At 54.2% G+C, this 21,304-nt stretch overlaps 1 protein-coding gene across 1 annotated transcript in view; it reads left to right on the top strand.

The window, feature by feature from the left end:
- Window positions 1-21,054, top strand: part of AFAP1 (actin filament associated protein 1) — a 145,426-nt gene extending 124,372 nt beyond the window's left edge. Inside the window, exons 12-18 of the mRNA XM_052641645.1 lie at window positions 5,138-5,255; window positions 8,201-8,467; window positions 11,050-11,164; window positions 15,521-15,685; window positions 17,335-17,525; window positions 18,784-18,948; window positions 20,952-21,054. Coding sequence (XP_052497605.1) covers window positions 5,138-5,255; window positions 8,201-8,467; window positions 11,050-11,164; window positions 15,521-15,685; window positions 17,335-17,525; window positions 18,784-18,948; window positions 20,952-20,978 — 1,048 coding nt within the window. The 3' untranslated portion in view covers window positions 20,979-21,054. The remainder of the gene's footprint in view (window positions 1-5,137; window positions 5,256-8,200; window positions 8,468-11,049; window positions 11,165-15,520; window positions 15,686-17,334; window positions 17,526-18,783; window positions 18,949-20,951) is intronic.
- Window positions 21,055-21,304: the final 250 nt, after the last annotated feature.

The following is a 21,304-nucleotide window of genomic DNA, read 5'->3' as shown; positions in this document are numbered from 1 at the left end:
CATCTGGTCCCATCACTTCCTGGCAAATAGATGGGGGAACAGTGGAAACAGTGTCAGACTTTATTTTTTTGGGCTCCAAAATCACTGCAGATGGTGATTGCAGCCATGAAATTAAAAGACGCTTACTCCTTGGAAGGAAAGTTATGACCAACCTAGATAGCATATTCAAAAGCAGAGACATTACTTTGCCGACTAAGGTCCGTTTAGTCAAGGCTGTGGTTTTTCCTGTGGTCAGGTATGGATGTGAGAGTTGGACTGTGAAGAAAGCTGAGCACCGAAGAATTGATGCTTTTGAACTGTGGTGTTGGAGAAGACTCTTGTGAGTCCCCTGGGCTGCAAGGAGATCCAACCAGTCCATCCTAAAGGAGATCAGTCCTGGGATTTCTTTGGAAGGAATGATGCTAAAGCTGAAACTCCAGTACTTTGGCCACCTCATGCGAAGAGTTGACTCATTGGAAAAGACTGATACTGGGAGGGATTGGAGGCAGGAGGAGAAGGGGACGACAGAGGATGAGATGGCTGGATGGCATCACTGACTCGATGGACGTGAGTCTGAGTGAACTCCGGGAGTTGGTGATGGACAGGGAGGCCTGGCGTGCTGCGATTCATGGGGTCGCAAAGAGTCGGACACAACTGAGCGACTGAACTGAACTGAAGTAAATTACAGTGAGTCTCCTAATTGTATAGTAAATAAAGCACATTTAAAGTAGTTTCTAAAGAAACGTAATATTCTTAAGTCCAGTTTTGCAAAATCTGCACATCTAGAGTAACATCAAAGAACGGAGTTCACTATTGTTCACTGTACCATCTGGACGTTATTAGTTTCAAAAAGCCTCTCATGAGTCTACATGTATCTTCAACAATAATAAGCAGACTGACAACAACATTTAAGAGAAACCTTGATGAACAATATCTCCCCCAGGACCCAGATGAGTGGAATATTCATCTGAACCATATATGAGAAGGTCACATTTTCGGAAAAGGAACATAGATTGCAATTTTGAAAATGGATTTATTAAAAATATGCACAAGTTTATGGCTGCAAGGCTCTTTGCCGCCCCATTGAAATCTTTATTGGAGCTATCACTTAGCAAAGAAGTTTATTTTTATTTATTAGTTTTCTGTTAAACCTTCTGTAACAATTAAGAGAGAAGAGATTTAACAGGGAAATTGTGTTCAAAATATAAAATATGGTAGCCTGCCGGTGTAATAAATAATCTGAGATTAATTTCTGCCTGTATGTAATTGGCAGCCAGTTAGCGAATCTTTTCGAGGTCATTAGGGGAATTTTCTGGGCATTAATTATGTCTGGAGAAAGGACAATGGTGTATTTTGGGAAAAGGCCATAGTGTCAGATCTCCTAGAAAATGTGGGCTGTTGAAGAGTATTAGTAACAGTGAAGAGTCGAAGCATGCCTTTCTGTGGGCTGCTTTTAAATAAGACATGGTCTATAGGATGATAGAAGGCAGATGCTCTGAAAGTTCCTGCTGGAACTCATTTCCAGTCATGCTGGGTAGGAGCCCCGAAGAGGGCCACGGCAGCACGGGCGATGCTAGGAGCTGTGGACCAGTGTGGACACAGAGAAGGGGGCAGGCAGAGTGGCAGGGAAGCGCCACCGCGAGCCAGCCTCCCAGCCGAGTCCCGGGAGGTCTGATTCCAAAATGCAGGCGAGCCGTGAAAGAGTTATGTCAGTGTGAGAAGACGATCCGTTCTGGAGACGGGCGGTGGCACTGGCCGTACAGCAAGGTGACTGTGCCCGGGGCCCCAGAAGCGGGCACTTAAAAGTGCTTCAGCTGGTGACATTCCTCACGGCAGAGAGGGAAGGGGAGCCAAAGAGCCTCCTGATGAGAGTGAAAGAGGAGAGCGGAAAAGCTGGCTTAGAGCTCAACGTTCAGAAAACGAAGATCATGGCATCTGGTCCCATCACTTAATGGGAAATAGATGGGGAAACAGTGGAAACAGTGTCAGACTTTATTTTTTGTGGCTCCAAAATCACTGCAGACGGTGACTGCAGCCATGAAATTAAAAGACACTTACTCCTTGGAAGAAAAGTGATGACCAACCTAGACAGTATATTCAAAAGCAGAGACATTACTTTGCCAACAAAGGTCCATTTAGTCAAGGCTGTGGTTTTCCCTGTGGTCAGGTATGGATGTGAGAGTTGGACTGTGAAGAAGGCTGAGCGCCGAAGAATTGATGCTTTTGAACTGTGATGCTGGAGGAGACTCTTGAGAGTCCCATGGACTGCAAGGAGATCCAACCAGTCCATTCTGAAGGAGATCAGTCCTGGGATTTTTTTGGAAGGAATGATGCTGAAGCTGAAACTCCAGTACTTTGGCCACCTCATGCGAAGAGTTGACTCATTGGAAAAGACTCTGATGCTGGGAGGGATTGGGGGCAGGAGGAGAAGGGGACAACAGAGGGATAAGATGGCTGGATGGCATCACGGACTCGATGGACGTGAGTCTGAGTGAACTCTGGGAGTTGGTGATGGACAGGGAGGCCTGGTGTGCTGTGATTCATGGGGTTGCGAAGAGTCGGACACAACTGAGTGACTGAACTGAACTGAACTGATATATATCTCTCCCGGGTGGCCCTACTGGTAAAGAACCGGCCTGCAAATGCAGGAGACGTGGGTTCCGTCCCTGGGTCAGGAAGATCCCCTGGAGGAGGGCATGGCAGCCCCCTCCAGGATTCTTGCCTGCAGAATCCCCTTGGCAGAGGATCCTGGCGGGCTCTAGCCCACGGGGTCACAAAGATGTGGACACAGCTGAAGCGCCTGAGCAGGCACATGTGTTTCTGTGTCTTGGGTTTTGGGTTAACAGGTGGCACGTGGCCTCATGTCTCATTTTTGTTTCTATGTAGCCACCAATGGATTGCAGGAACAGTGTCTGGTCAAAAGGTGAGGGACCTCGTATTTGGTCTTGGATCCCAGCGACCTAGCTGGGGGGCCCAGGTCCCTGTCTGAGAGAGAACGGGCAGCCTGGCTGGTGGCCGAGATCTCTTCCAGCTGGGACAGGACATCCTGTGTGTCTGTGACCTCCCGTTAGGTCCTGTGGTTCAGAAGTGACCTGCTGGTGTCTGTTCCTAGTGAGCGAGCTTCTGCCCCACCCCTCGTGGTCCATGCTCCCTCCTGGCATCTGTGCCCAGTGCCAGAGCATGGAGACACAGACCAGGCAGGAGACAGCCCCTGGGTAGGGCATCTGTCTCAGAGCAAGGAACAGCCCTGTAGTGCTCACGGGCATTGGATCATGTCGGGCCACAGGCAGCCAGTGGGGCTGGGGTGGTCATCCTATGGCGTGCCTCTCATCACCAATCCTTCACCCCCAAAATACCCTCTAATGGGGTATTTAAACCAGAAAACGTTAAATGTGTATCTGAAAGCAAATCAAACCTGTCTTTCTTGTATTCTGTCTTTCCTGTACATTGTTGTTATTTCGTCGCTAAGTCCCGTCCGCCCCTTTTGCAACCCCATGGACTGTAGCCCGCCAGGTTCCTCTGTCCACGGGATTTCCAGAATACTGGGGTGGGTTGCCACTTCCTTCTCCAGGGGATCTTTCTGACCCAGGGCTTGAACCCATGTCTCCTGCACCTTTTCCTAAATATATGTTAAAGTATTTTAATACAGAACAATCATATGCATTTTTGTATCAGGAAGAGTCACTTTGTGAGATGGCTGTGTGTCCCGGGTGGGACTCGCTGTGCGTTCTGTGTTCTCCCAGCAGAGGGCAGCACTGGACCCAAGCCACCTTCCCGTGGGGAATGCAGGTTTACCCCCAGGGCGGATCCTGTACAGCCCCTTCCTCTCATTCTCTCAGGAGCCAGGAATCCCAGGGCAGCTTTGTCGCAAATGTCTGAGAGGCAGGTCTCCACTTCCCACTTACTGCCCCCAGCTTTGCTCATTTGCCTGTTTTTTAAATTCATCTAGTTACTGTAGAAATGTAAGATCCCAAGAAAAAGCAAAATTCGAAAAAACAGATTTTGTTTTGTTTTGTTTTAAATTTCAGGCTGTCTTAGTTTTTCCAGTTGGGAAAATCGGAAAATCTCTAGGGTAATTCCTCCCTAGGCACTGAGGTTTTTCACTTGTACCACGAGCAGACCGTTCACACATGCCTTCCTTCCCTGCTTCCTTCATTCATATTTGTTGAGCAGCTTTTATCTGCTGGCTGCCACCCCGGCCCTTGAGGAACAGAGCTGGGAGAGGCCGTGTCCTCCTGAAGCTGAGGTTCCAGTGGGGAAGGCAGACATCACTGTGTCACGTGTCAGGGGATGATTAGTGGTAGGAAGGAGCAGGGACAGCAGAGAGGTGCAGAGGGGGAAGGGGACGCTGTTTACTTGGGGTGATCGGGAAAGAGGGGTCTCAGAGCTGCAGGCAGAGAGCCGCTGGGAGCCTGGGGTAAAGAGCAGGAGGGGTGGAGGGCGTGGGGAGTGGGCTTGGCGCTTGGAGCCTCGCAGGTCACCAGCACTCATGTGGGTCTTGGAGCCACCACGGTGACATGGCCTGCCCTGCCTCCCGAGGGCTCGGGGTGGCCGCCCTCAGGCTCCCAGAAGTTCAGGGTGGGGAGGGCAGAGGGGAGGGAACAAACACTCAAGGAGGGAGCAAAGCTCAAGAAAGGCTGTGGGATGGACGCTCTAAGGTACTTCTAGAACAAGGTCCATGAACTTGCCCTGAGAAGAGCCAGAGAAGAGATACTTCGGTTTTGCAGGCCAGATGGTCTCTGCCTTCCAGAATTACCAGGCTCATGAAAAAGGCATGTGGAAAAAAAAGAGACACTGACAGCTTATCAATGAACGGTCCTGGTAAATAAAGGTGTTCTGGTCAAGCTTTATGGGCAGAAGCAGGCTGAGCCCCTGCTATAAACTGCTGAACGCCGGGTTATTTGTGGCACACCAGGCGTGTGCAGGGCTGCTTTCCGAGTCCCCGGCAGGCTCGTCCCCGATCTGTGCTGCAGTCCCAGGTACAGGTGACGTCCCGTCCTGCAGGTGAGGGTCCGCCTTGATGGCTGTAGAACCCCTGGTCCTGCCCGGGTCCTGACGTTTCTCCACCCGCAGCCCCGGACAGAGCCCAGGCACCCGTCAGCGCTCCCGGAGGCTCGGTCATCCACCGGAGGGTTGTAACCCACTTCCTCTCTTTCAGCTTCATGAACCGGCGTGTTCTGTCCACTAACCCCTACGTGGGGAGCACCTCCAACGGCTACGCGCACCCCAGCGGGACGGCGCTTCACTATGATGACGTTCCCTGCATCAGCAGCTCGGTGAGTGTGGCGGGCAGAGCTGGGGGTCGGCTGTGCTGGAAGGTGGGCGCCACAGGTCCCTGTGACTTCCCCTCCTTTCGGCCTAAACGAGAGAGGCAGGATGAAAATTACACCCCATCTCTCTTGTGTTGACACCCTGTTTGCCTTAATCCACGTGTGAACACGAGGGTCATTGGCATCAGAAGCCAGTTTACCATCTGCGTTAACGCTGTTAGCCGAACACCATCAGAAATCTCCATCAGAAGGGAGACGTTGCCACAGGGTAATGACTGAATCGCTGGCTCCGAACACCTTCCTGCATCCTCAGGGTAGCTGGCCTCCGAGTAGCTGGGACTCCCATCGGTGGAGGAGAAGCCAGCCGGCTGGCCTGGCCTGCAAGGCCATGTTCGAGTGTGGATTGAGATGAAAGGGGCCCCTTGTTAGGTCAGGGGTGTCAGGGTACGGGCAGGCTTGGAGATCCCGTCCCAGCTGCAGAGCCCAAAATTAGGGAGTCCAGCCTGAGTCCAGGGTGGCCGGGACACAAGTGCTGTCCCACCCATCAGCCCTGGCCATTCGCCCCCTTGCCCCGCATCCCCACTCCACCTTCAGCTGGGGTCTCCAGGACTGGAGGGGCTCTGGTGCACGCTGTGGCTGTAGCCACCTGCCCTGCAGAGCGGGACCCAGGAGCTCGGGGACAGCCCCACAGGAGCAGGTCCCAGGCCAGGCACTGGGCCCTTCCCCAGGCGGCTCGGCTCTCGGGGTCCACTTGCTAGTCTTGGGGGAGCCTCCCCCACCATCGTAGAACCAACCACATGGGCCAGTCTGCTCCTCTGAGCCTTTGGCCCCAGCCCCAGATGTTTTGAGAACACGCAACCCTGCCTCTGTCTAACTGCCTGAAGGCCCCCTTGTGAACCTTGCCCCCAGAGGGGTTTCTCCCAGGGCGCGTGGTGGGCGGAGCAGTGTAGAGCAAGCCAGGACCTCCACAGATGCCCGCCTGGACCCCCTCGTTCCAGTTAATGCCACGCAGGTTCCGTCACCCCAGGAATGAGCACAGCTCCCGCTGGCCCAGAGCTGAGAAGCTGCCGGCTCCAAGACTGCACCGAGGAGGCATTCCTGCATGCGCGTCACTGGGCGGGCGGTGTGAGCGAAGGAGCGTCGCGCGTGCAGGCGTCTGACTCCCTTGCTTAAGGACTTCCTTGGAGTTCAGGCCTCTCTTTAGACTGCCGCTCCCCTTCCTGGGCGCTGTGACCAGGCCCTCTGTTTTGGAGGCGCCCTCACTCCTCAGTTTGACAAAGTTCACGCTTTCGAGCCACAACACCTGGCGTTTTAGCAGCGTTTCAGTTTCAGTAATTCTTTCCCTTCACGCTCTCCCTGAGGCCTAGATGAAAGTGCATCTCGAAAAGGATCTCCTGACAGGCGCGCGTTGCACTTTTAACCTGCAGGTGCTGTGGAGTTTGCTTTCCATGTGACCTAATCCTTTGGTATTTTAGGAAGAGGATGGTCCCGTCTAGACCATTTTAATAACCCGGGACAAATATATGCTAGGTTGTCATTATGAAACACTCACATCCGCGTTTATCTGCATGTATTGTTATTTTTAGATTATAGATGGGTCCCCAGCACACAAAAATAGACGCACTGAAGTGACTGGAGCGGAACGAAAACATTCCTACAGTGAAATTTTAAGCCTTTTCTATTTTTATAACAAAAGACCGTAATTGCATTCTGGCAGAAAGGAAGTCTGCCAGGATATAAAAATAGACTAAAATAAGTATAGTACATGAATTAATATTTTCTCTCTCTCTGTTTTTTAAAATGCAAAGCAATTTATAAAGACCTTTAAAACTTAAAAGAATCTGGCCGTGGTTGTGAGTTTGGGTTTTAATTTATACTTTAATGTCCATGTTCTAAAGTGGCTTGTAGCTATTTTAATCCTTTGTATAAAGGTTTTCCACTGAAGTAATGCCATTGTATCAATTAATAGTTTGAAGCATCCTATTTTCTATGATGATTTGACTTCTTTCTTGTAACAGCTTGTGATTTTGGCCGTTGCACTTTCTTCAGGCCTAATCAAGTATGGGATGCGGGTGATGCTGGCAGTCATGTGACCCACAGAGCCTACATCCCGAAGCCCGCCTGGCAAGCTTGGAAGGGTCTGCGGGTGTTCTGTGCCCAGCCCTTCCTGGCCTGGGGGGAGCCTGAGGTGCAGACGCTGAGGGCCGGGTAGTTACGGGCACGGCTCTTCGCTCCGGCTCTGCCTCCTACAGCTCCTCCTGAGCTCCGTGCCTTAGTTTCCCCAACTTTGTAAAATTCCTGGCAGAATTCCATGCATCATGCATCAGTTTTACTGTGAAATAAGATAAAGTGCTTTTCTGGGATCTTAAACTCACTATTGACCAGGGGACTTTTCTCAGAAACCAACACCTATCACCGGTAACCTGTTGTGTAAGTGAATATTGATACGTCTCCCGTCAGCAATGCTCAGGTAATGAAGGACGTATTAACACGTCTCTGATCAAGAAGTTAACACATTTTCTCAGGAGAACCAGAGCCCCTGATCTCCAGATGGACCCCAGTTCAGCATCCTTTTCCTTAAATCACATTGTTTCTGCTTCCTAGATCAGGACTTCCAAAACCTGGTTCTTTAAAGACATGTCAGTTTTGTTTTTTCATTTCCCCCCGAGCTTTAACAAACAAAACAAAACGAAAATATCATTAGCCAATAACCCTGGGAACAATTTAAGGAAAAAAGATATCTTAAGTCCCCAAAGGTAGGAAAGCTCTTCTGAATCGGTTCACCTAGTTGTGTGTGTGTGTGTGTGTGTGTGTGTGTGTGTGTGTCTGTGTGTTACTGACAACAGTGTGGGGCATGCATACGTGTTCTGGGGTGCTTGCTAATAACATCTCAATGTGCTCTGCTTCCTGCGGCGGGGGCGCCAACTAACGACGCACTGTGTGTGTTCCAGTGGGGCCCCGAGGACGACGTTCCCGCTCCCCGCGGCCGAGGCCTGGGAGAAGAGGCGCTCTATGATAACGCCGTCCTGTACGATAACTTGCCGTCTCCGAAAATCTTTGCTCGCTACCCTCCCGCTGACAGGAAGGCTGCTAGGCCGTCTCCTGACAGGCTGTCCTGTAACCACTACAAACACCCTGCCTCCTCCGGGCTGCCCTCCTCCCCGTCTGTCACTAACACCTCTTCCGTGGGGAGGGCATCTCTCGGGCTCAGCTCACAGGTACAGCACCCCCATTCTGTCGTCTCCTAGAATCTCTCAGTCACGGTTCTCCTGCAGGGCCTGGCGGCGACAGAGTATCCGCCAGCTCACGGTCAGTGAGCCCCATCAGGGGTAGAGCGCAGTCTTCCCCTCAACTAGAGTGCGACCTGCAAGTGCCCTCGGCGTCCGGCCACCCAGGGACGGGTCACAAGAAACACAGAGCTTTAACCATGTTACGTACCAGCCTGACTAGTTCAGGGGGCTGCCCTGGTGACTCAGAGGTCAAGAACCTGCCTGCAATGCAGGAGACCTGGATTCAATCCCTGGGTGGGGAAGATCCCCTTGGAGAAGGAAGTGGCCACCCACTCCAGTATTCTTGCCTGGAGAATCCCACGGACAGAGGAGCCTGGCGGGCTACAGTCCGTGGGGTCGCAAAGAGTCGGACACGACTTACTAAACAGCAACTGCTAGCCCGCGGTTGCGCTCTGCTTGTCTTTTGCCTGTGCCCGCCTCTCTGTCCATTCAAAGTTCCCCAGTGAATTCTGTGAGTTAGGGTGATTAAAGGCAAAGAGTTAGAGAGGATGGGGTGGTAAGTTCTCAGATTTTTGAGCTGCGGGTTCCTTTCCTGTGTTTCTGTTGCATGTACTTGGGTGGGCTCCACTGGCAACTGCTTTCAGACCTTTAAGCAGGGTTAATCCCAGGATCACAGTAGGCGCCCATCATGAGGATAGGAGTATACTCCCTAAAATGGAGTAGGCAGTAAGGCCCTTGGATTATCACTGAATGGTCAGGAATCTTGATATTGAGCGATTGTCCATCCCACACCTGATATTTGTGGCAAACCGTGATGTTTCAGTGTAAATATTAATTTTGTGTTTGCATGCATTGAAACTAAGATCAGGTGGTGCCTGGAAGAATACTCTATAAACATAAAGCACAGGACCACGTTTTAAATTATTTTGTTTTCCCTCCAGTTTTGGGGGTAATCTTGAGAAAATGGTGAATGCCAAGTAAGATCCTAGAATTTCAGAGTGTGATAGTGCACAGTGGTTCTTCCAAACCCACTCTTTTCATCAAAGTTACGTAGGAAGATTTTTGTGTTTTATTTCTAACAATAGCTGGAGATGCTGATTGAGCGAGCCTGAGGGCCCAGGCCAGTGCATCTTCAAACATAAGTACTTTATGAGTGAAAGCGATGTGAAAGTCACTCAGCTGTGTCCGACTCTTTGCGACCCCCTGGGCTGTACAGTCCATGGAACTCTCCAGGCCAGAATACTGGAGTGGGTAGCCTTTCCCTTCTCCAGGGGATCTTTCCAACCCTGGGATTGAACCCAGGTTTTCCACATTGCAGGCGGATTCTTTAGCAGCTGAGCTACCAGGGAAGCCCCTGATACTTATTTATGAGCACTTACTTAGGTGAAAAGTCTCACAGGTCACATGCTTCACTTACTAGGCGAAGGTATTGACCTGTCTTTGTATTGGTATTGGAGTTCACTTTGGTAAAAACGATGGGACAAAATATCATATCTTATCCTATCAGTGTCCCCTGATTCGTTTGGAATCGCTTGACACGTGGCTTGTTTGTGTTTCGTTTTTGTTCACGTTACTTTCAAGTGGGCAGCATGTTTGCTAGTCGCTTTCCTTCAGTCTCCATGCCCCCATTTGGCCGTTCAGTGGGCCCGCTACACTCAACACACACCTGCTGTATGGGCACTCTAGGTGTGGGCGCTGTGTCATCTAAGCTTTTTAGGAGCCCTGTGGGTGGCATCTGTGTCTTTACATTTTCAAATGAGCACGCGGGCTCAGAAAGCGTTCATGAAGTGCTCAACACCTCCTAAATGATGGAGTGGGAATTTGAAGCCCCCACCCTGACCTCCCGCAAACCCAGGCTCCCAGCAGTAAGAAACGTGCGTATGGAGGAGCCTGGGCCGGACATGTACTGCCAGCCTTGGCTGTCTAACTGGATCCGTGGCCCAGCTAAGGTGCGCACACATCACTTGAGCAGAATGCAGCCATCAGAGAAGTAGGGAGACGTTGAATTATTCTAAAATCCTGCAGTGAGTTAAACTGTGGTTCATTCTGTTCCTGTATTTAGTTTCTGCTTCCTTCCTCAGACCCCGTGGGTGAATCAAACGGTAGTTGTTTATCCAGTTAGGACGTCAGTAGAAAGGCCTGGGAGCTGAAGACTTCAGTGCACACGCTCTGCTCCTGCCCCAGAGACCATTCCTGCACAGTAACAGCTGATTATCCCTGGAAGCAGACTGTTGGTAACCTCAGCCCAGTGCCCTCAGAAACCCACAGTCTGTGCCAGTGTCTTGATCGGCGTGTGCCACCTCCCGGTAGAAATGGGTAACTTTGGCGCACTCCAACTGAGGACATCCTAGGGTTCCATTTGCTCTGAACCTCGGTGCTAGAACCTTCTTAGGCGCTCTGGGGAGTTCACAGCCTTCCAGGGTTGGGAAGCCAGACCGGTGTCTACCAAACACCTGTACTTTTTTTCTGTGTGCGCCACATTTGAAAGAGTCAGAGACTGAAACAGCTGACTGCAAAAAACCCAGAGGTGTTCGCTTGTTTTTCACTCTCCCATGTGTTTATTTCCACAGTCGAAGGGTAAGAAGCCCCCCATGGCCTCCAATGGCGTCATGGGCAAAGGCAAGGCTCCGAGCGGGCAGCAGAAAAAGCCTGACTCGGCGGCTGGCATGAAGCGGACGCCTTCAAGTAAGTCGACCTTCCGTCTCCCATGTTCTGGCTTTGGGTGCGGCGTGCAGAGCTGGGGCTACGTGGCCATCTCCCTTCCCACCTGGGGAGGTGGAGGGTGCCAGGTCTTGGGGGGGGCAGGGGGGGCAGTTGGAGAGAGAGATTCGTTCACACCTGGACCCTTCCTTGTCTGCTGGGTTGCGGAATGGCCGTGACTTTTAACCTGGCTCTTAGGTTGCTGCATACAGGAGCAGACACAGCTGGTTCAAATGCAGACTTGCTCATGCATGTTTGCCCTTGAGGTAGTTCTGGGTTCGGGAGGTGGTGCTGCTGTGAGGGACCCTGGTCGGTGGGTTGGACTCCTCTGTCTGTGTCCCTGGTCTACCGAGTGAGCCGCTTGGGTTGAGTCTCATAAGCTATCTGAGCTCACTCTCTGTGTGTGGGAGGCATAGTCGCTGTCAGCTGGGGCCTCTGGCTGAAACAGCTGGGGTGGTGTGTGTCCCTCAGACCGCGGGATTCTTTCAGGGTCTGTGAGGAGTCCTGCTCCCCCCACCCCACCGTGTTCTCTGTCCTGCCATGTCGTCCCCCCGGCCCCCACCCCGGATCGGGGAGGTGGCATGGTCCATCCCACTGTGCGAGTGTAGACGCAGGCTCAGGGAGTTGATGAGGCTCCCTGAGGTCTCCCCAAACCCGTGCATGGACCGGGTTTCCAGGCTGCAGATCCGGCAGGGGCCAGACTGAGCAGAAGAGCCCGCCTGCGCCCAGCGTCTGTCGTGATCCGCAGATGCATGCCTCCGGGGGCTCGGTCAGAGGAGGCATTTGTATTTGCTTCAGCCTCGGCCGTATCGGATCGCTCTTCAGCCAGCCAGTCGGGCAGGGGCTGCAGATGGAAGACCAGGCAGTGGGCACCCGGGATTCTGTCCCCGAGGGTCCTGCAGGCAGACGCTGCTCCAGACAGGCCTCAGAGCGTGGGCTCTCAGCGGGCCCGGGAGTGCCTCGCTGAGTGTGGGCCTGTCGGGGAAGTTTCCCCGGGAGGAAGGTGGGAGTTAGGAGCTCAGTCTGACACGACCACCTGGGAAGCTGGGCTGACACGTTCTGAGCTGGGCTCGGCGTAGCTGCCCCCAGGTAGTAGCCCCAAATCGGGTGACTCGGCACCTGGCTGCCGACCACGCTGAGTGCCGGCGTCTTGATTTCAGACTCAGCACGTGGCAGTGAGATGGCGCTTTGTCCGTGGCCTCGGGTGTGCACGGGCCCGCTGTCATTCCGAGGCGCTCGTGGTGCCTGCCCTGGGGAAGCACGGGCCTCCTGTACGTCAGCTCCCCAGCTCTGCCCTTCTCAGACACGGTCTCACTCCCCCGTTGGGCCTCATTGTCGTCCCTTGTTTAAAGTGCTCTTTCTAACCTCGTTTTTCGGGCAGACCTTATTTCCCTCACGAAGTCGGGTGTACTTACACTTTTCGGCCCACCTGGGGAGAGGCAGGTGGGGGACAGAGTAGCGTGTCTGTAGCCCCTGTGCTGTAGAGCCCGGGCTGCAGGAAATCTGCCTCCTCCGCCTCTCAGCACCCGCTCCTGTTCTGTTTCCCAGACAGTTGCTCTCCTTATCTCATGAGGCCTTCGGTGGGGAGTCCTTGCTACCTTTGGTGGCAAGCAGTGATGAAAGAGGAGAAATTGCGGTGTGTTTTTGTGTTTGTCAGTTGCTCAGCCTGTTGCGTTGCATCCCAGATGGTGTTTATTTCACGGGGACTGAATGATGCAGGGGGCGGTCTGCGACTGCACACAGCTTTGTCAGGAAGCAGCTTAGATCAGAGCGAGCAGCCGCATTTGGACTGCGCGCTGTTTGTAGAATACGCGGTATCCACCGCCCCGCCCCCCCCCCCCCCCCCCCAGAGCAGTGCTTTTCTTTCAAGCCTTTTTAGGATTTTCCTTTTTGACATGGCCCATTTTAAAAGTCTATGTTGAGTTTCTTACAATATTGCTTCTGTTTTATGTTGTGGTTTTCTGATCCTGAGACACATGGGATCTTTGCTCCCCAAACAGGGATTGAAGGGCCCGCCTACACTGGAAGGGGAAGCCTTGAGCCCCGGGCCGCCAGGGGAGTCCCTTACGTTTCAGGTGGTTGATTTGGTCATTCTCATGCTGCGATCCTTTTAATATCATCCTTTGGGGCGGGAGGGTGTTGGTGGGTTTTTAGTGAGGGGAAGATTGAGCCAAGATTGACAGCTGTGCACCTGCTTCCGTAAATGCAGTTTCACGCAGTCACCGTGGTTTGCCTTGCAAGAACTGGTGAATGCTGGGTTTAGGAGAGGCACTGGCAGTGGCTGGAAAGGGCTCACCATTGCCTGGGAGGGTGGACAGTGCTCTGGGGGCTCCCTTACTGCTGACTGGGATGAGAGCTGCCTGGGGGTGTCCACCACGGCCCGGGCGTCACGTTGTCCTGTCAGAGGGAGGGGTTTAGCACAGGCGTCGATTTTTTTTTTTTTTTTTTTAATGCACAAGGTAGGCTTTAGCACTTCTGCTTTACGGGGGCTGAAGCTGAGGCTCCAGGAGGTCAGTTGCTGGCCCACAGTCGTGGCCTCTTCCCCGGTCCACTGCCTTTATTACTGACCGTGGCACCCCTTCCTCCCCCAAGGCTTCTCCCCAGAAGTCATTTCCAGTCTAGTGACAGTGTCAGGCATGCAAATAAACTACTGTGGTATCTCGTGGGATGTGAGCTCCCAAGGCCGGGGGTGCGGGAGGCCTTGAGTCGTGTCAGGTGTGAGCGGTCAGCTGCGGGGGTGTCGGGAGACCGTGGGAGCTACAGAATTGTTCCATTGTTCAGTCATGTTCCACTCTGCAACCCCATGGACTGCAGCACGCCAGGCTTCCCTGTCCTTCACTGTCTCCCGGAGCCTGCTCAAACCCATGTCCATCGAGTCAGTGATGCCATCCAACCATCTCATCATCTGCCGTCCCCTTCTCCTCCTGCCCTCAGTCTTTCCCAGCATCGGGGTCTTTTCCAGTGCGTCAGCTCTTCGCACCAGGTGGCCAAAGTATTGGAGTTTCAGCTTCAACATCAGTCCTTCCAATGAATATTCAGGACTGATCTCCTTTAGGATGGACTGGTTTGATTTCCTTGCAGTCCAAGGGACTCTCAAGTGTCTGCTCACAGAATTGTGAGCCTTGATTATTCTGGTAAGGCCAGCATAATTAGAGGATAAGAGCACAGGCTCGGGGTTTAGCACGATATTAGCTAGTGGTGTGATGCTGGCCAAGCCTGTCCACTGTCCTTAAGGCTAGTTTCCTCTCTGCTCAGTTATCTGCTCTCGGTGTTTAATGACCGTTTACCTAGCGCTTGTTCTGTGCTTGCTCAGAGTTCTGATGAGTGTTAATTTACCCTCAAAACAGCCCTGTGAGGGCGCCCCTGGTGGCTCAGCGGTGAAGAAGCCACCTTACAAGGCAGGAGACACGGGAGGCTCGGATTCCATCCCTGGGTCGGGAAGATCCCCGGAGGAGGAAATGGCACCCTACTCCAGTATTCTTGCCTGGAAATTCCCATGGACACAAGGAGCCTGGTGGGCTCCAGTCCACGGGGTCGCAGAGTCAGACATGACCGAGGGACTATAAACAGCAACCACCACCCTGTGAACTGCCCGCTCTCACTCTCCCCATCGCGCAGGTGAGGAAACGGAGGCACAGGGCAAGGCAGGGCCTTGTTGGAGGCCACACAGCACAGGCGGCAAGTTGGGACCCCCACCCAGGCAGTCGGGCTCCAGACGCGGCTCTGCGTGCCCCTTCACCTTCTCACGTGCCCACGTACCCAGCAAATTCCTGTTACGACCTCTGTCCACACCAGGGGCCAGCCCTGCCACCCCAGAGGGGGCATAGGTGCCATCAGAGTCAGTAGAAGAGTCAACAGCACCGTTGTAAGGGTCAGACGTGACGGCACGAGGCCTGCGTGCATTAGGAGATTATCTCTGGCGCCGATAGACCCCTCTTCTCAGATTGCAGAACGTTTTGTTCACTCTCGACCTTATTGAAGAGTATACGTGGAATCCTGTCTCGATGGGAGGAGTTAAAGAAATTTTCTAATATCCTTTTATATTTTTTTTGCCTTTTCATACTGTCCCTGGGGTCGCAAAAAGTCGGACATGACTGAGCGATTTTGAACTGAACATTCTGTTTTCATCTCTGAAATTTGTTTCAAAGAATATTGGATCATTGGAACCAGTCACTTTTCTGTTTGGTTCAAACTTGTCCTGTTTTTTTTCCTTGTTGGATTAGCAAAATGACTCGCTTTGAATTTATTGTATGGAGCTGGAGGACTAAACGGGCTTTATGAATTGGCCCGTCATCTGCTTGGTTAAACCTTATTTCCTACCGATGCTTTCTATTTTGAAAGATGCTGACCAGTACAAATATGGCAAGAACCGGGTGGAAGCAGATGCCAAGCGGCTGCAGGCCAAAGAGGAGGAGCTGCTGAAGAGGCGGGAGGGCCTGCGAGACAGGCTGGCCCAGCTGCGCAAGGAGAGGAAGGGGCTGAGGGCAGCCATCGAAGTGAACACAGGTATGTGGGGGCCCCCTTCCGTGGAGCCAGCGCCTCCGCCCAGGGTCTGACCCTCACCAGGCTCTCGTCCTTCCACGCGGTGCTTCTCGCAGTTTGGAAGCCTTGCTGGAAGCCTGGGCAGGGGCCACAGTGTGGAGTAAGGACCAGGCCTCTACTGGGGCCTGGGTGGGTGCCGGGAGCTGTCCCATCCTCGGGTGCTGACGGCCGAGTTGTCGGGGGCATGAGCCCCAGGGCTCCAGAGCTCTGGTCCCTGGCTGTGACGGGGCTCTCAGCAGGAGGACACGTCGTCCGCAGAAGCCCAGGTGGGAGGCTCCCCCTTGGGGCTGGAAGGAGCCCCCTGTTCCCTGCAGAGGGATCAGCAAGAGCAGGGTGGTGGCGGACTCGTGGATGGGATCTGGGAAGAGCCCAGGGGGACAGGAGCAACCCCGGGGGGTCAGGGGGGAGGAGGGCACCCCGATGCGGACTGCAGCCCGTCTGTCTCTAGGTCAGGCCTGTCGTCAGGCCTCCTCCCCCGGGAAGCTGGGCGAGCAGTGCCAGGCTCTAGGGTGGGCACTACAAAAACGTCAGTCTGCTCCGCTCAGGGCTGAGTCTGATCCTGGTGCGAGGGTGACGCTGTCGACTGTGATCCTTTGGCCTTGGGTCGGGGGTGGGGGTGAGGAGGAGGGATGCAGAGACCAGGGCGGTTTGGAAGGGAAGCCCCTGCTTTCCATTGGCGTCTGTGCCAGAGGAGCTGGCAGATGTGCAGCAGTTAGCCGGCAGCTCCAGCCATCCCTGACTTTGTGCCTACGTGATTTTTTAAGAAGGAAAGCACTTTCAGAGCTTAAAGGATGGGAGGCCGGTGTGTGCCAGTCTGAGACAGCCTGTAGGAGGGGCAGGAGGTGGTATCTCCTGTGAGACGCCCCCACCCCGACCCCGGGACAGGGAAAGGGATCAGAGGCTCAGGCAGAGACCTGAACAGGAGCCCCCAGGTCAGCAGGATGGGAAGAGAGTCCTTCCCTCTGTGTTTCCAGTTTGCAGGTTAGTGAAGATGCAGACAGATTAGACCAGCTTCAGGCCTGGAAGAAGAGAACCCTTGTGTGCTGCCAGGCACCAGGCTGGGGCCATGCCCATCAGTCGGTTAATCCTTGGGATCAGTTTCCTTATCTGTGCAATGGGCACATTTATCTGCCCTCCTGTGTCACCATGACACATTTCAAATAAGATAAATAAAGCGAATGTGCTATATTCTATGGAGATGTGAGCTGTATTAGCAAATAAGATGACTCAAGAGTAGAAAAAAATGAGAACAGAAAAATATTCAGATGTTTCAAGTCAGTGGCGCCTTTGGGAGCCACCTAGTCCAAATTCCTCAGTTTTAAAATGAGGGTGTTGAGGTCCAGGCCCCAAATTCCTGCCATTTGTGAGAATCAGGGTCTTCTGCTTCCCAGTCCATATTCTCCCAGCTACACAAAGGAGGGCATTTGGGAAGGGACCCTGCTCCTTTCAGGAACTGCTGGATTGGAGTTTGGTGGGAAAAACTCTAGTTGGGTGGGGAGCAAGACCCCCAGGGTTGGGCCGAGTGCCTCGCAGGGGGTCCCCAAATGTCCGTCCTCGAATGCTTGGAAGTGTTTGCCTTCAGCTGGAGCAGTAGTGTTCCTCTGGGATTCCAGGCAGGAAGACCCAGGTGGTCCTGGAAGAGAAGCTGAAGAAGCTGGAGGAGGAGTGTAAGCAGAAGGAGACAGAGCGCGTCAACCTGGAGCTGGAGCTGACAGAGGTCAAGGAGAGCCTCAAGAAGGCGCTGGCCGGCGGCATCACCCTCGGGCTGGCCATCGAGCCCCGCTCAGGGACATCCAGCCCGCAGGTACAGCCCGCCTGCTCCCCGGGAGAGGGGCCAGGCACGCTCTCCCAGGTCGCGACCCATCCCCATCCCCCAGCACCAGCCTCGCCAAGACACAGCTCACGTGTCCACCTGAAACGCGCTCTTGGCCATGTTTCAAGGTCACGGACCCTGAATTTTTTCTTCTCTGTCTCACTGAACTTTTTTTCAAAGGTGGTGGAAACCCCAAGTTGTTTCCTTCCTTTTGGCAAAATCTGGGTATAATATTGGGTTGGTCAGGTTCTTTCCGTCTGATGTCGTGTCTCTGGGCGCCGATCGCTGCTCTCGGTGTCTGGAGTGACCCCACGTTCTAGGACCCTCCCTTCCTCTCGAGGGTCTCCCACTCAGCCCCCTCTTGCCAGCTCTCCTTCCCTGTGCCCTACCTCGGGTCTGCTCCTGTCTCTGGAGTCCCCTCCTGGGACCCCAGAGCTGCCATCTGCCCGTGTGCGGCTCTCAGCCTCATCCCCACCCTGGCCACAGCCTGGGAACAGCGGCTGCCAAGAGGCACACCTGTCCTGGGGGAGGGCACGGGCTGCCCCTGTCAGGGTCCAGCTCGGCTTCCCGGGGGGGGTAGATGGAGCAGCTCCCTCCTCCCCACCCCCACCCCACCCCTACCCCTCAGCCAGAGTGGCCTTTGAAGGCATTTCCAAGTGAAGCAAAATGTGGAGAAGCTGGCTGCAGCCTCTAGGGGGTTTCTCAGCCACCGCTAGGAATGGCCACTGAAGCACTGTTCTCCTGAAACGACATTCTGTACGCTCTGACCAGTGTCTCCCATCACACATCATGCAGTGAGCACAGGGCAGTCAGCCCTCGAGGCCTCGTTCGGGGAAGGACAGCAAGTTACAGGAGCAGCTTGCGATCTCACTGGGGACCGGGCGACTGCAGGTTCGCTCCGCTCCACCTCAGGACTTGCTCTGACCCACGGAGACCGGGCTGTAAGCGGTCAGGCATCCTCCGGATTGGTCTGTGGCCACTACCAGGAGCCACACCCCACAGCTCCAGCATCCATCCTTCTAATACATGTTCAGGGGTGGTTTCCTTTAGGATTGACTGCACTGAGCTCCTCGCAGTCCCCAGAGACTCTCGAGTCTTCTCCAGCACCACCGCACAGAAGCACCAATTCTTCGGTTGTCATTTCTGCCTATTTCCCAAGCCCGCTTTCTTCATTAAACATTTCCCTCATGGAAAATACTGCTGACCTGGAACCCACGCCTCACCCAGCGCCTCCTCTTTCTGTTAACAGTCTCCAGTTTTCAGGCACCGGACTCTGGAGAGCTCACCCATGTCCAGCTGTGAGACCAGCGACGCAGAGGGCCCGCTGCCCGTGAACAGTGCGGCCGTCCTGAAGAAGAGCCGGCCGGCCCCTGGCAACTCGCCCTGCCGTGGCCACGTGCTGCGGAAAGCCAAGGTGAGTGCCCTCCCCGCCTGCTGGGGGAGCGGCAGCGCTGAAGAGGTGCAGGTATCCTGGGGGGGCGGCGACCCCAGCGCCGCTGCAGGCAGGGAGGGGGCACTTCAGCGCTGAGTCTGTTGGGGATGATGGGGGGCTGAGGAGCCAGCATGGCCTCCTGATTCGGTTCTGCCGCTGCTGTATGTTAGATACTGTTCCACGAGTATCTTTCCAGTTCTCTTCTAAAGTCAGACCCTCCTTCAGGAAGCCGTCCTTTCAGAGTCAGAAACGGCCAAAGCCTGGTCTCTAGGCCCGCACCATCTGTTGTCAGGAAAGCCTGCAGCTCTGGTTCTGCCTCCTGGCTTCTGACTTGTGTCTTCACTGATGAAGCAGAGATTGGCCAGGTGACCAATGGGATCCTTAAGACAAAAAAAAAGTCGAGGCGTGCTCTTCTCCAACCCCTCCCCGGCCTCCCCCCACCTCACCCCATAAACCTGTGCCCGAGGGGCCATCCCGTCATGCCTTTCAGCTGTTCGCTGGCACTGCCCACTGAAAAGTTTTGATGCCAAACTTAGAATCTCAGAAAATTAAACAACAACAAAAAAGCTATAGATTATCAAAGTAGGCAGTTCTGGGTGGCGTAGCTGACAGTGTGTGCTGCGGAAAGATCCTACTTGGTCCAGTCGCCCTACTTCGTCCGGGTGAGTTTCATTTGTCCTGATGAACGTGGAGGCCGGCCGCCCTCCCCTCTCTCCCTCCTGTTGTCAGGAAAGCCTGCAGCTCTGGTTCTGCCTCTCTGTGCTGCCGTCGCCTTTGTTCTCTGGCGGTTTTGGAGCCCCATGCAGATTGGCTGGGGAGATACAGTTTTCTGGAAAGTGGGTCTGGTGTTTGATGAGAGCCAGTGTTGAGCACTGGCCGCAGGCTGCCCTGTTCACGGGCGGGTCCATGACGGTGGCGGTTATAAACAGCACCTGCACTGTCTGCCTTCGTAGCACGTGCGTTTGACCGAGCCTGTGTGTGTTGGTAAATTTGGAGAAAAGAATGATGGTGCGCCATTTGTTACTTTGCTTCAGTTCAGTTCAGTTCGGTTCAGTCGCTCAGTCATGTCCAACTCTGTGACCCCATGGACTGCAGCACGCCAGGCTTCCCTGTCCATCACCAACTCCCAGAGCTCACTCAAGCTCATGTCCATCGAGTCGGTGATGCCTTCCAACCGTCTCATCCTCTGTCATCCCTTCTCCTCCTGCCTTCCACCTTTCCTTAGCATCCGTTAAGTATTCTTAGTTTGCGTAGGAATATGTTTTGCCTGAGAGATATTTAGAATCGAGCTGTCCCATAAAGTCCCCCTAATTATTTGCAGAAGGGAAATGCGATAAAAATATTCCCTTTTTTCCTTTACTGCCAAAGAAACCAGCGTATTAACCCCTGGAAGGCCCCATCTCGCTGGCCTGCATGCAGAGGCGCGTGCTCTGTGCGTTCCCCTCACGATAAATGTAAACTGTGGTTTTGGCTGCGGCAGACGCACAGCTGGCCACTCAGAGCAGCCCAGGGCCTCCCTGACGGAATGGGGTTGAGCGGGGTTTTCCTGGGACTCCCGAGCATAGTGGCAGGGGAGCCGTGGCTGGAGGAAAGGGGTGGTGGCCCGGCCCGGCCTCCGGGAGCGTCCATCCACCTGTGAGGGGGGCGCACATGTGGCCTCTGCTCCCACGGTCGCCTTTCTTTCTGGGACATCCTGGGTTCTCATCGAGAGCCATCATCCCAGGCAGTGTTTCTAGGGTAATACCCGACTCCCGAAGAGGGCTGCTCTGAGTGTGAGAGGGTGTGCCCCTGAAAGCCGGGGAGTGGCAGGTCGCCCGACACGGGGCTTCCCAGTGTGAGGAGGGCTGACGGGCCCCGACGTCCAGCTCTGGGCAGCCGCGTCCTCCCCGTCTGGGCACCAGTGCGTGCGGGAGGCAGCCTGGCCCTCCCCGGCCCCGGGCGTGCCCTGTGGACCTGTACATGCCGCCTCTCCCCTCGCTTGGCAGGAGTGGGAGCTGAAGAACGGGACATAGAGCCAGAGGACACCCGGCCCTCGCAGCGTCGAGTGACCGCCCTGCGACTGCGCTTGGGCGCCAGGACCCAGGCCCCAGGCCCGCCGCGCATATCCTCTCTACTGTATAATGGTTCCCTTTAAAGAGATTTACTTGTAATGCTTTGGCTTCCAACTTCATTTGTGAAAAGACAGCAAAGGGCAGAAGGTGGGGAGCCTCCCCGCTCCGGCAGATGAAGAAGCCACAGCTTCCCGCCCAGGTAGATGGCGGCTTCCACCCGTCCCCGCCCCTCCAGACCGAAGCCCTGCAGGGACCTTGATGCGGACACGCTCTGCACGCTGGGCACA

Source organism: Budorcas taxicolor, chromosome 6 (assembly GCF_023091745.1).
Source record: "Budorcas taxicolor isolate Tak-1 chromosome 6, Takin1.1, whole genome shotgun sequence".
In the NCBI taxonomy this organism is placed as follows: domain Eukaryota; kingdom Metazoa; phylum Chordata; class Mammalia; order Artiodactyla; family Bovidae; genus Budorcas; species Budorcas taxicolor.
Note: the sequence above shows the minus strand (reverse complement) of the source record. Positions and strands in the feature narration are given on the sequence as shown.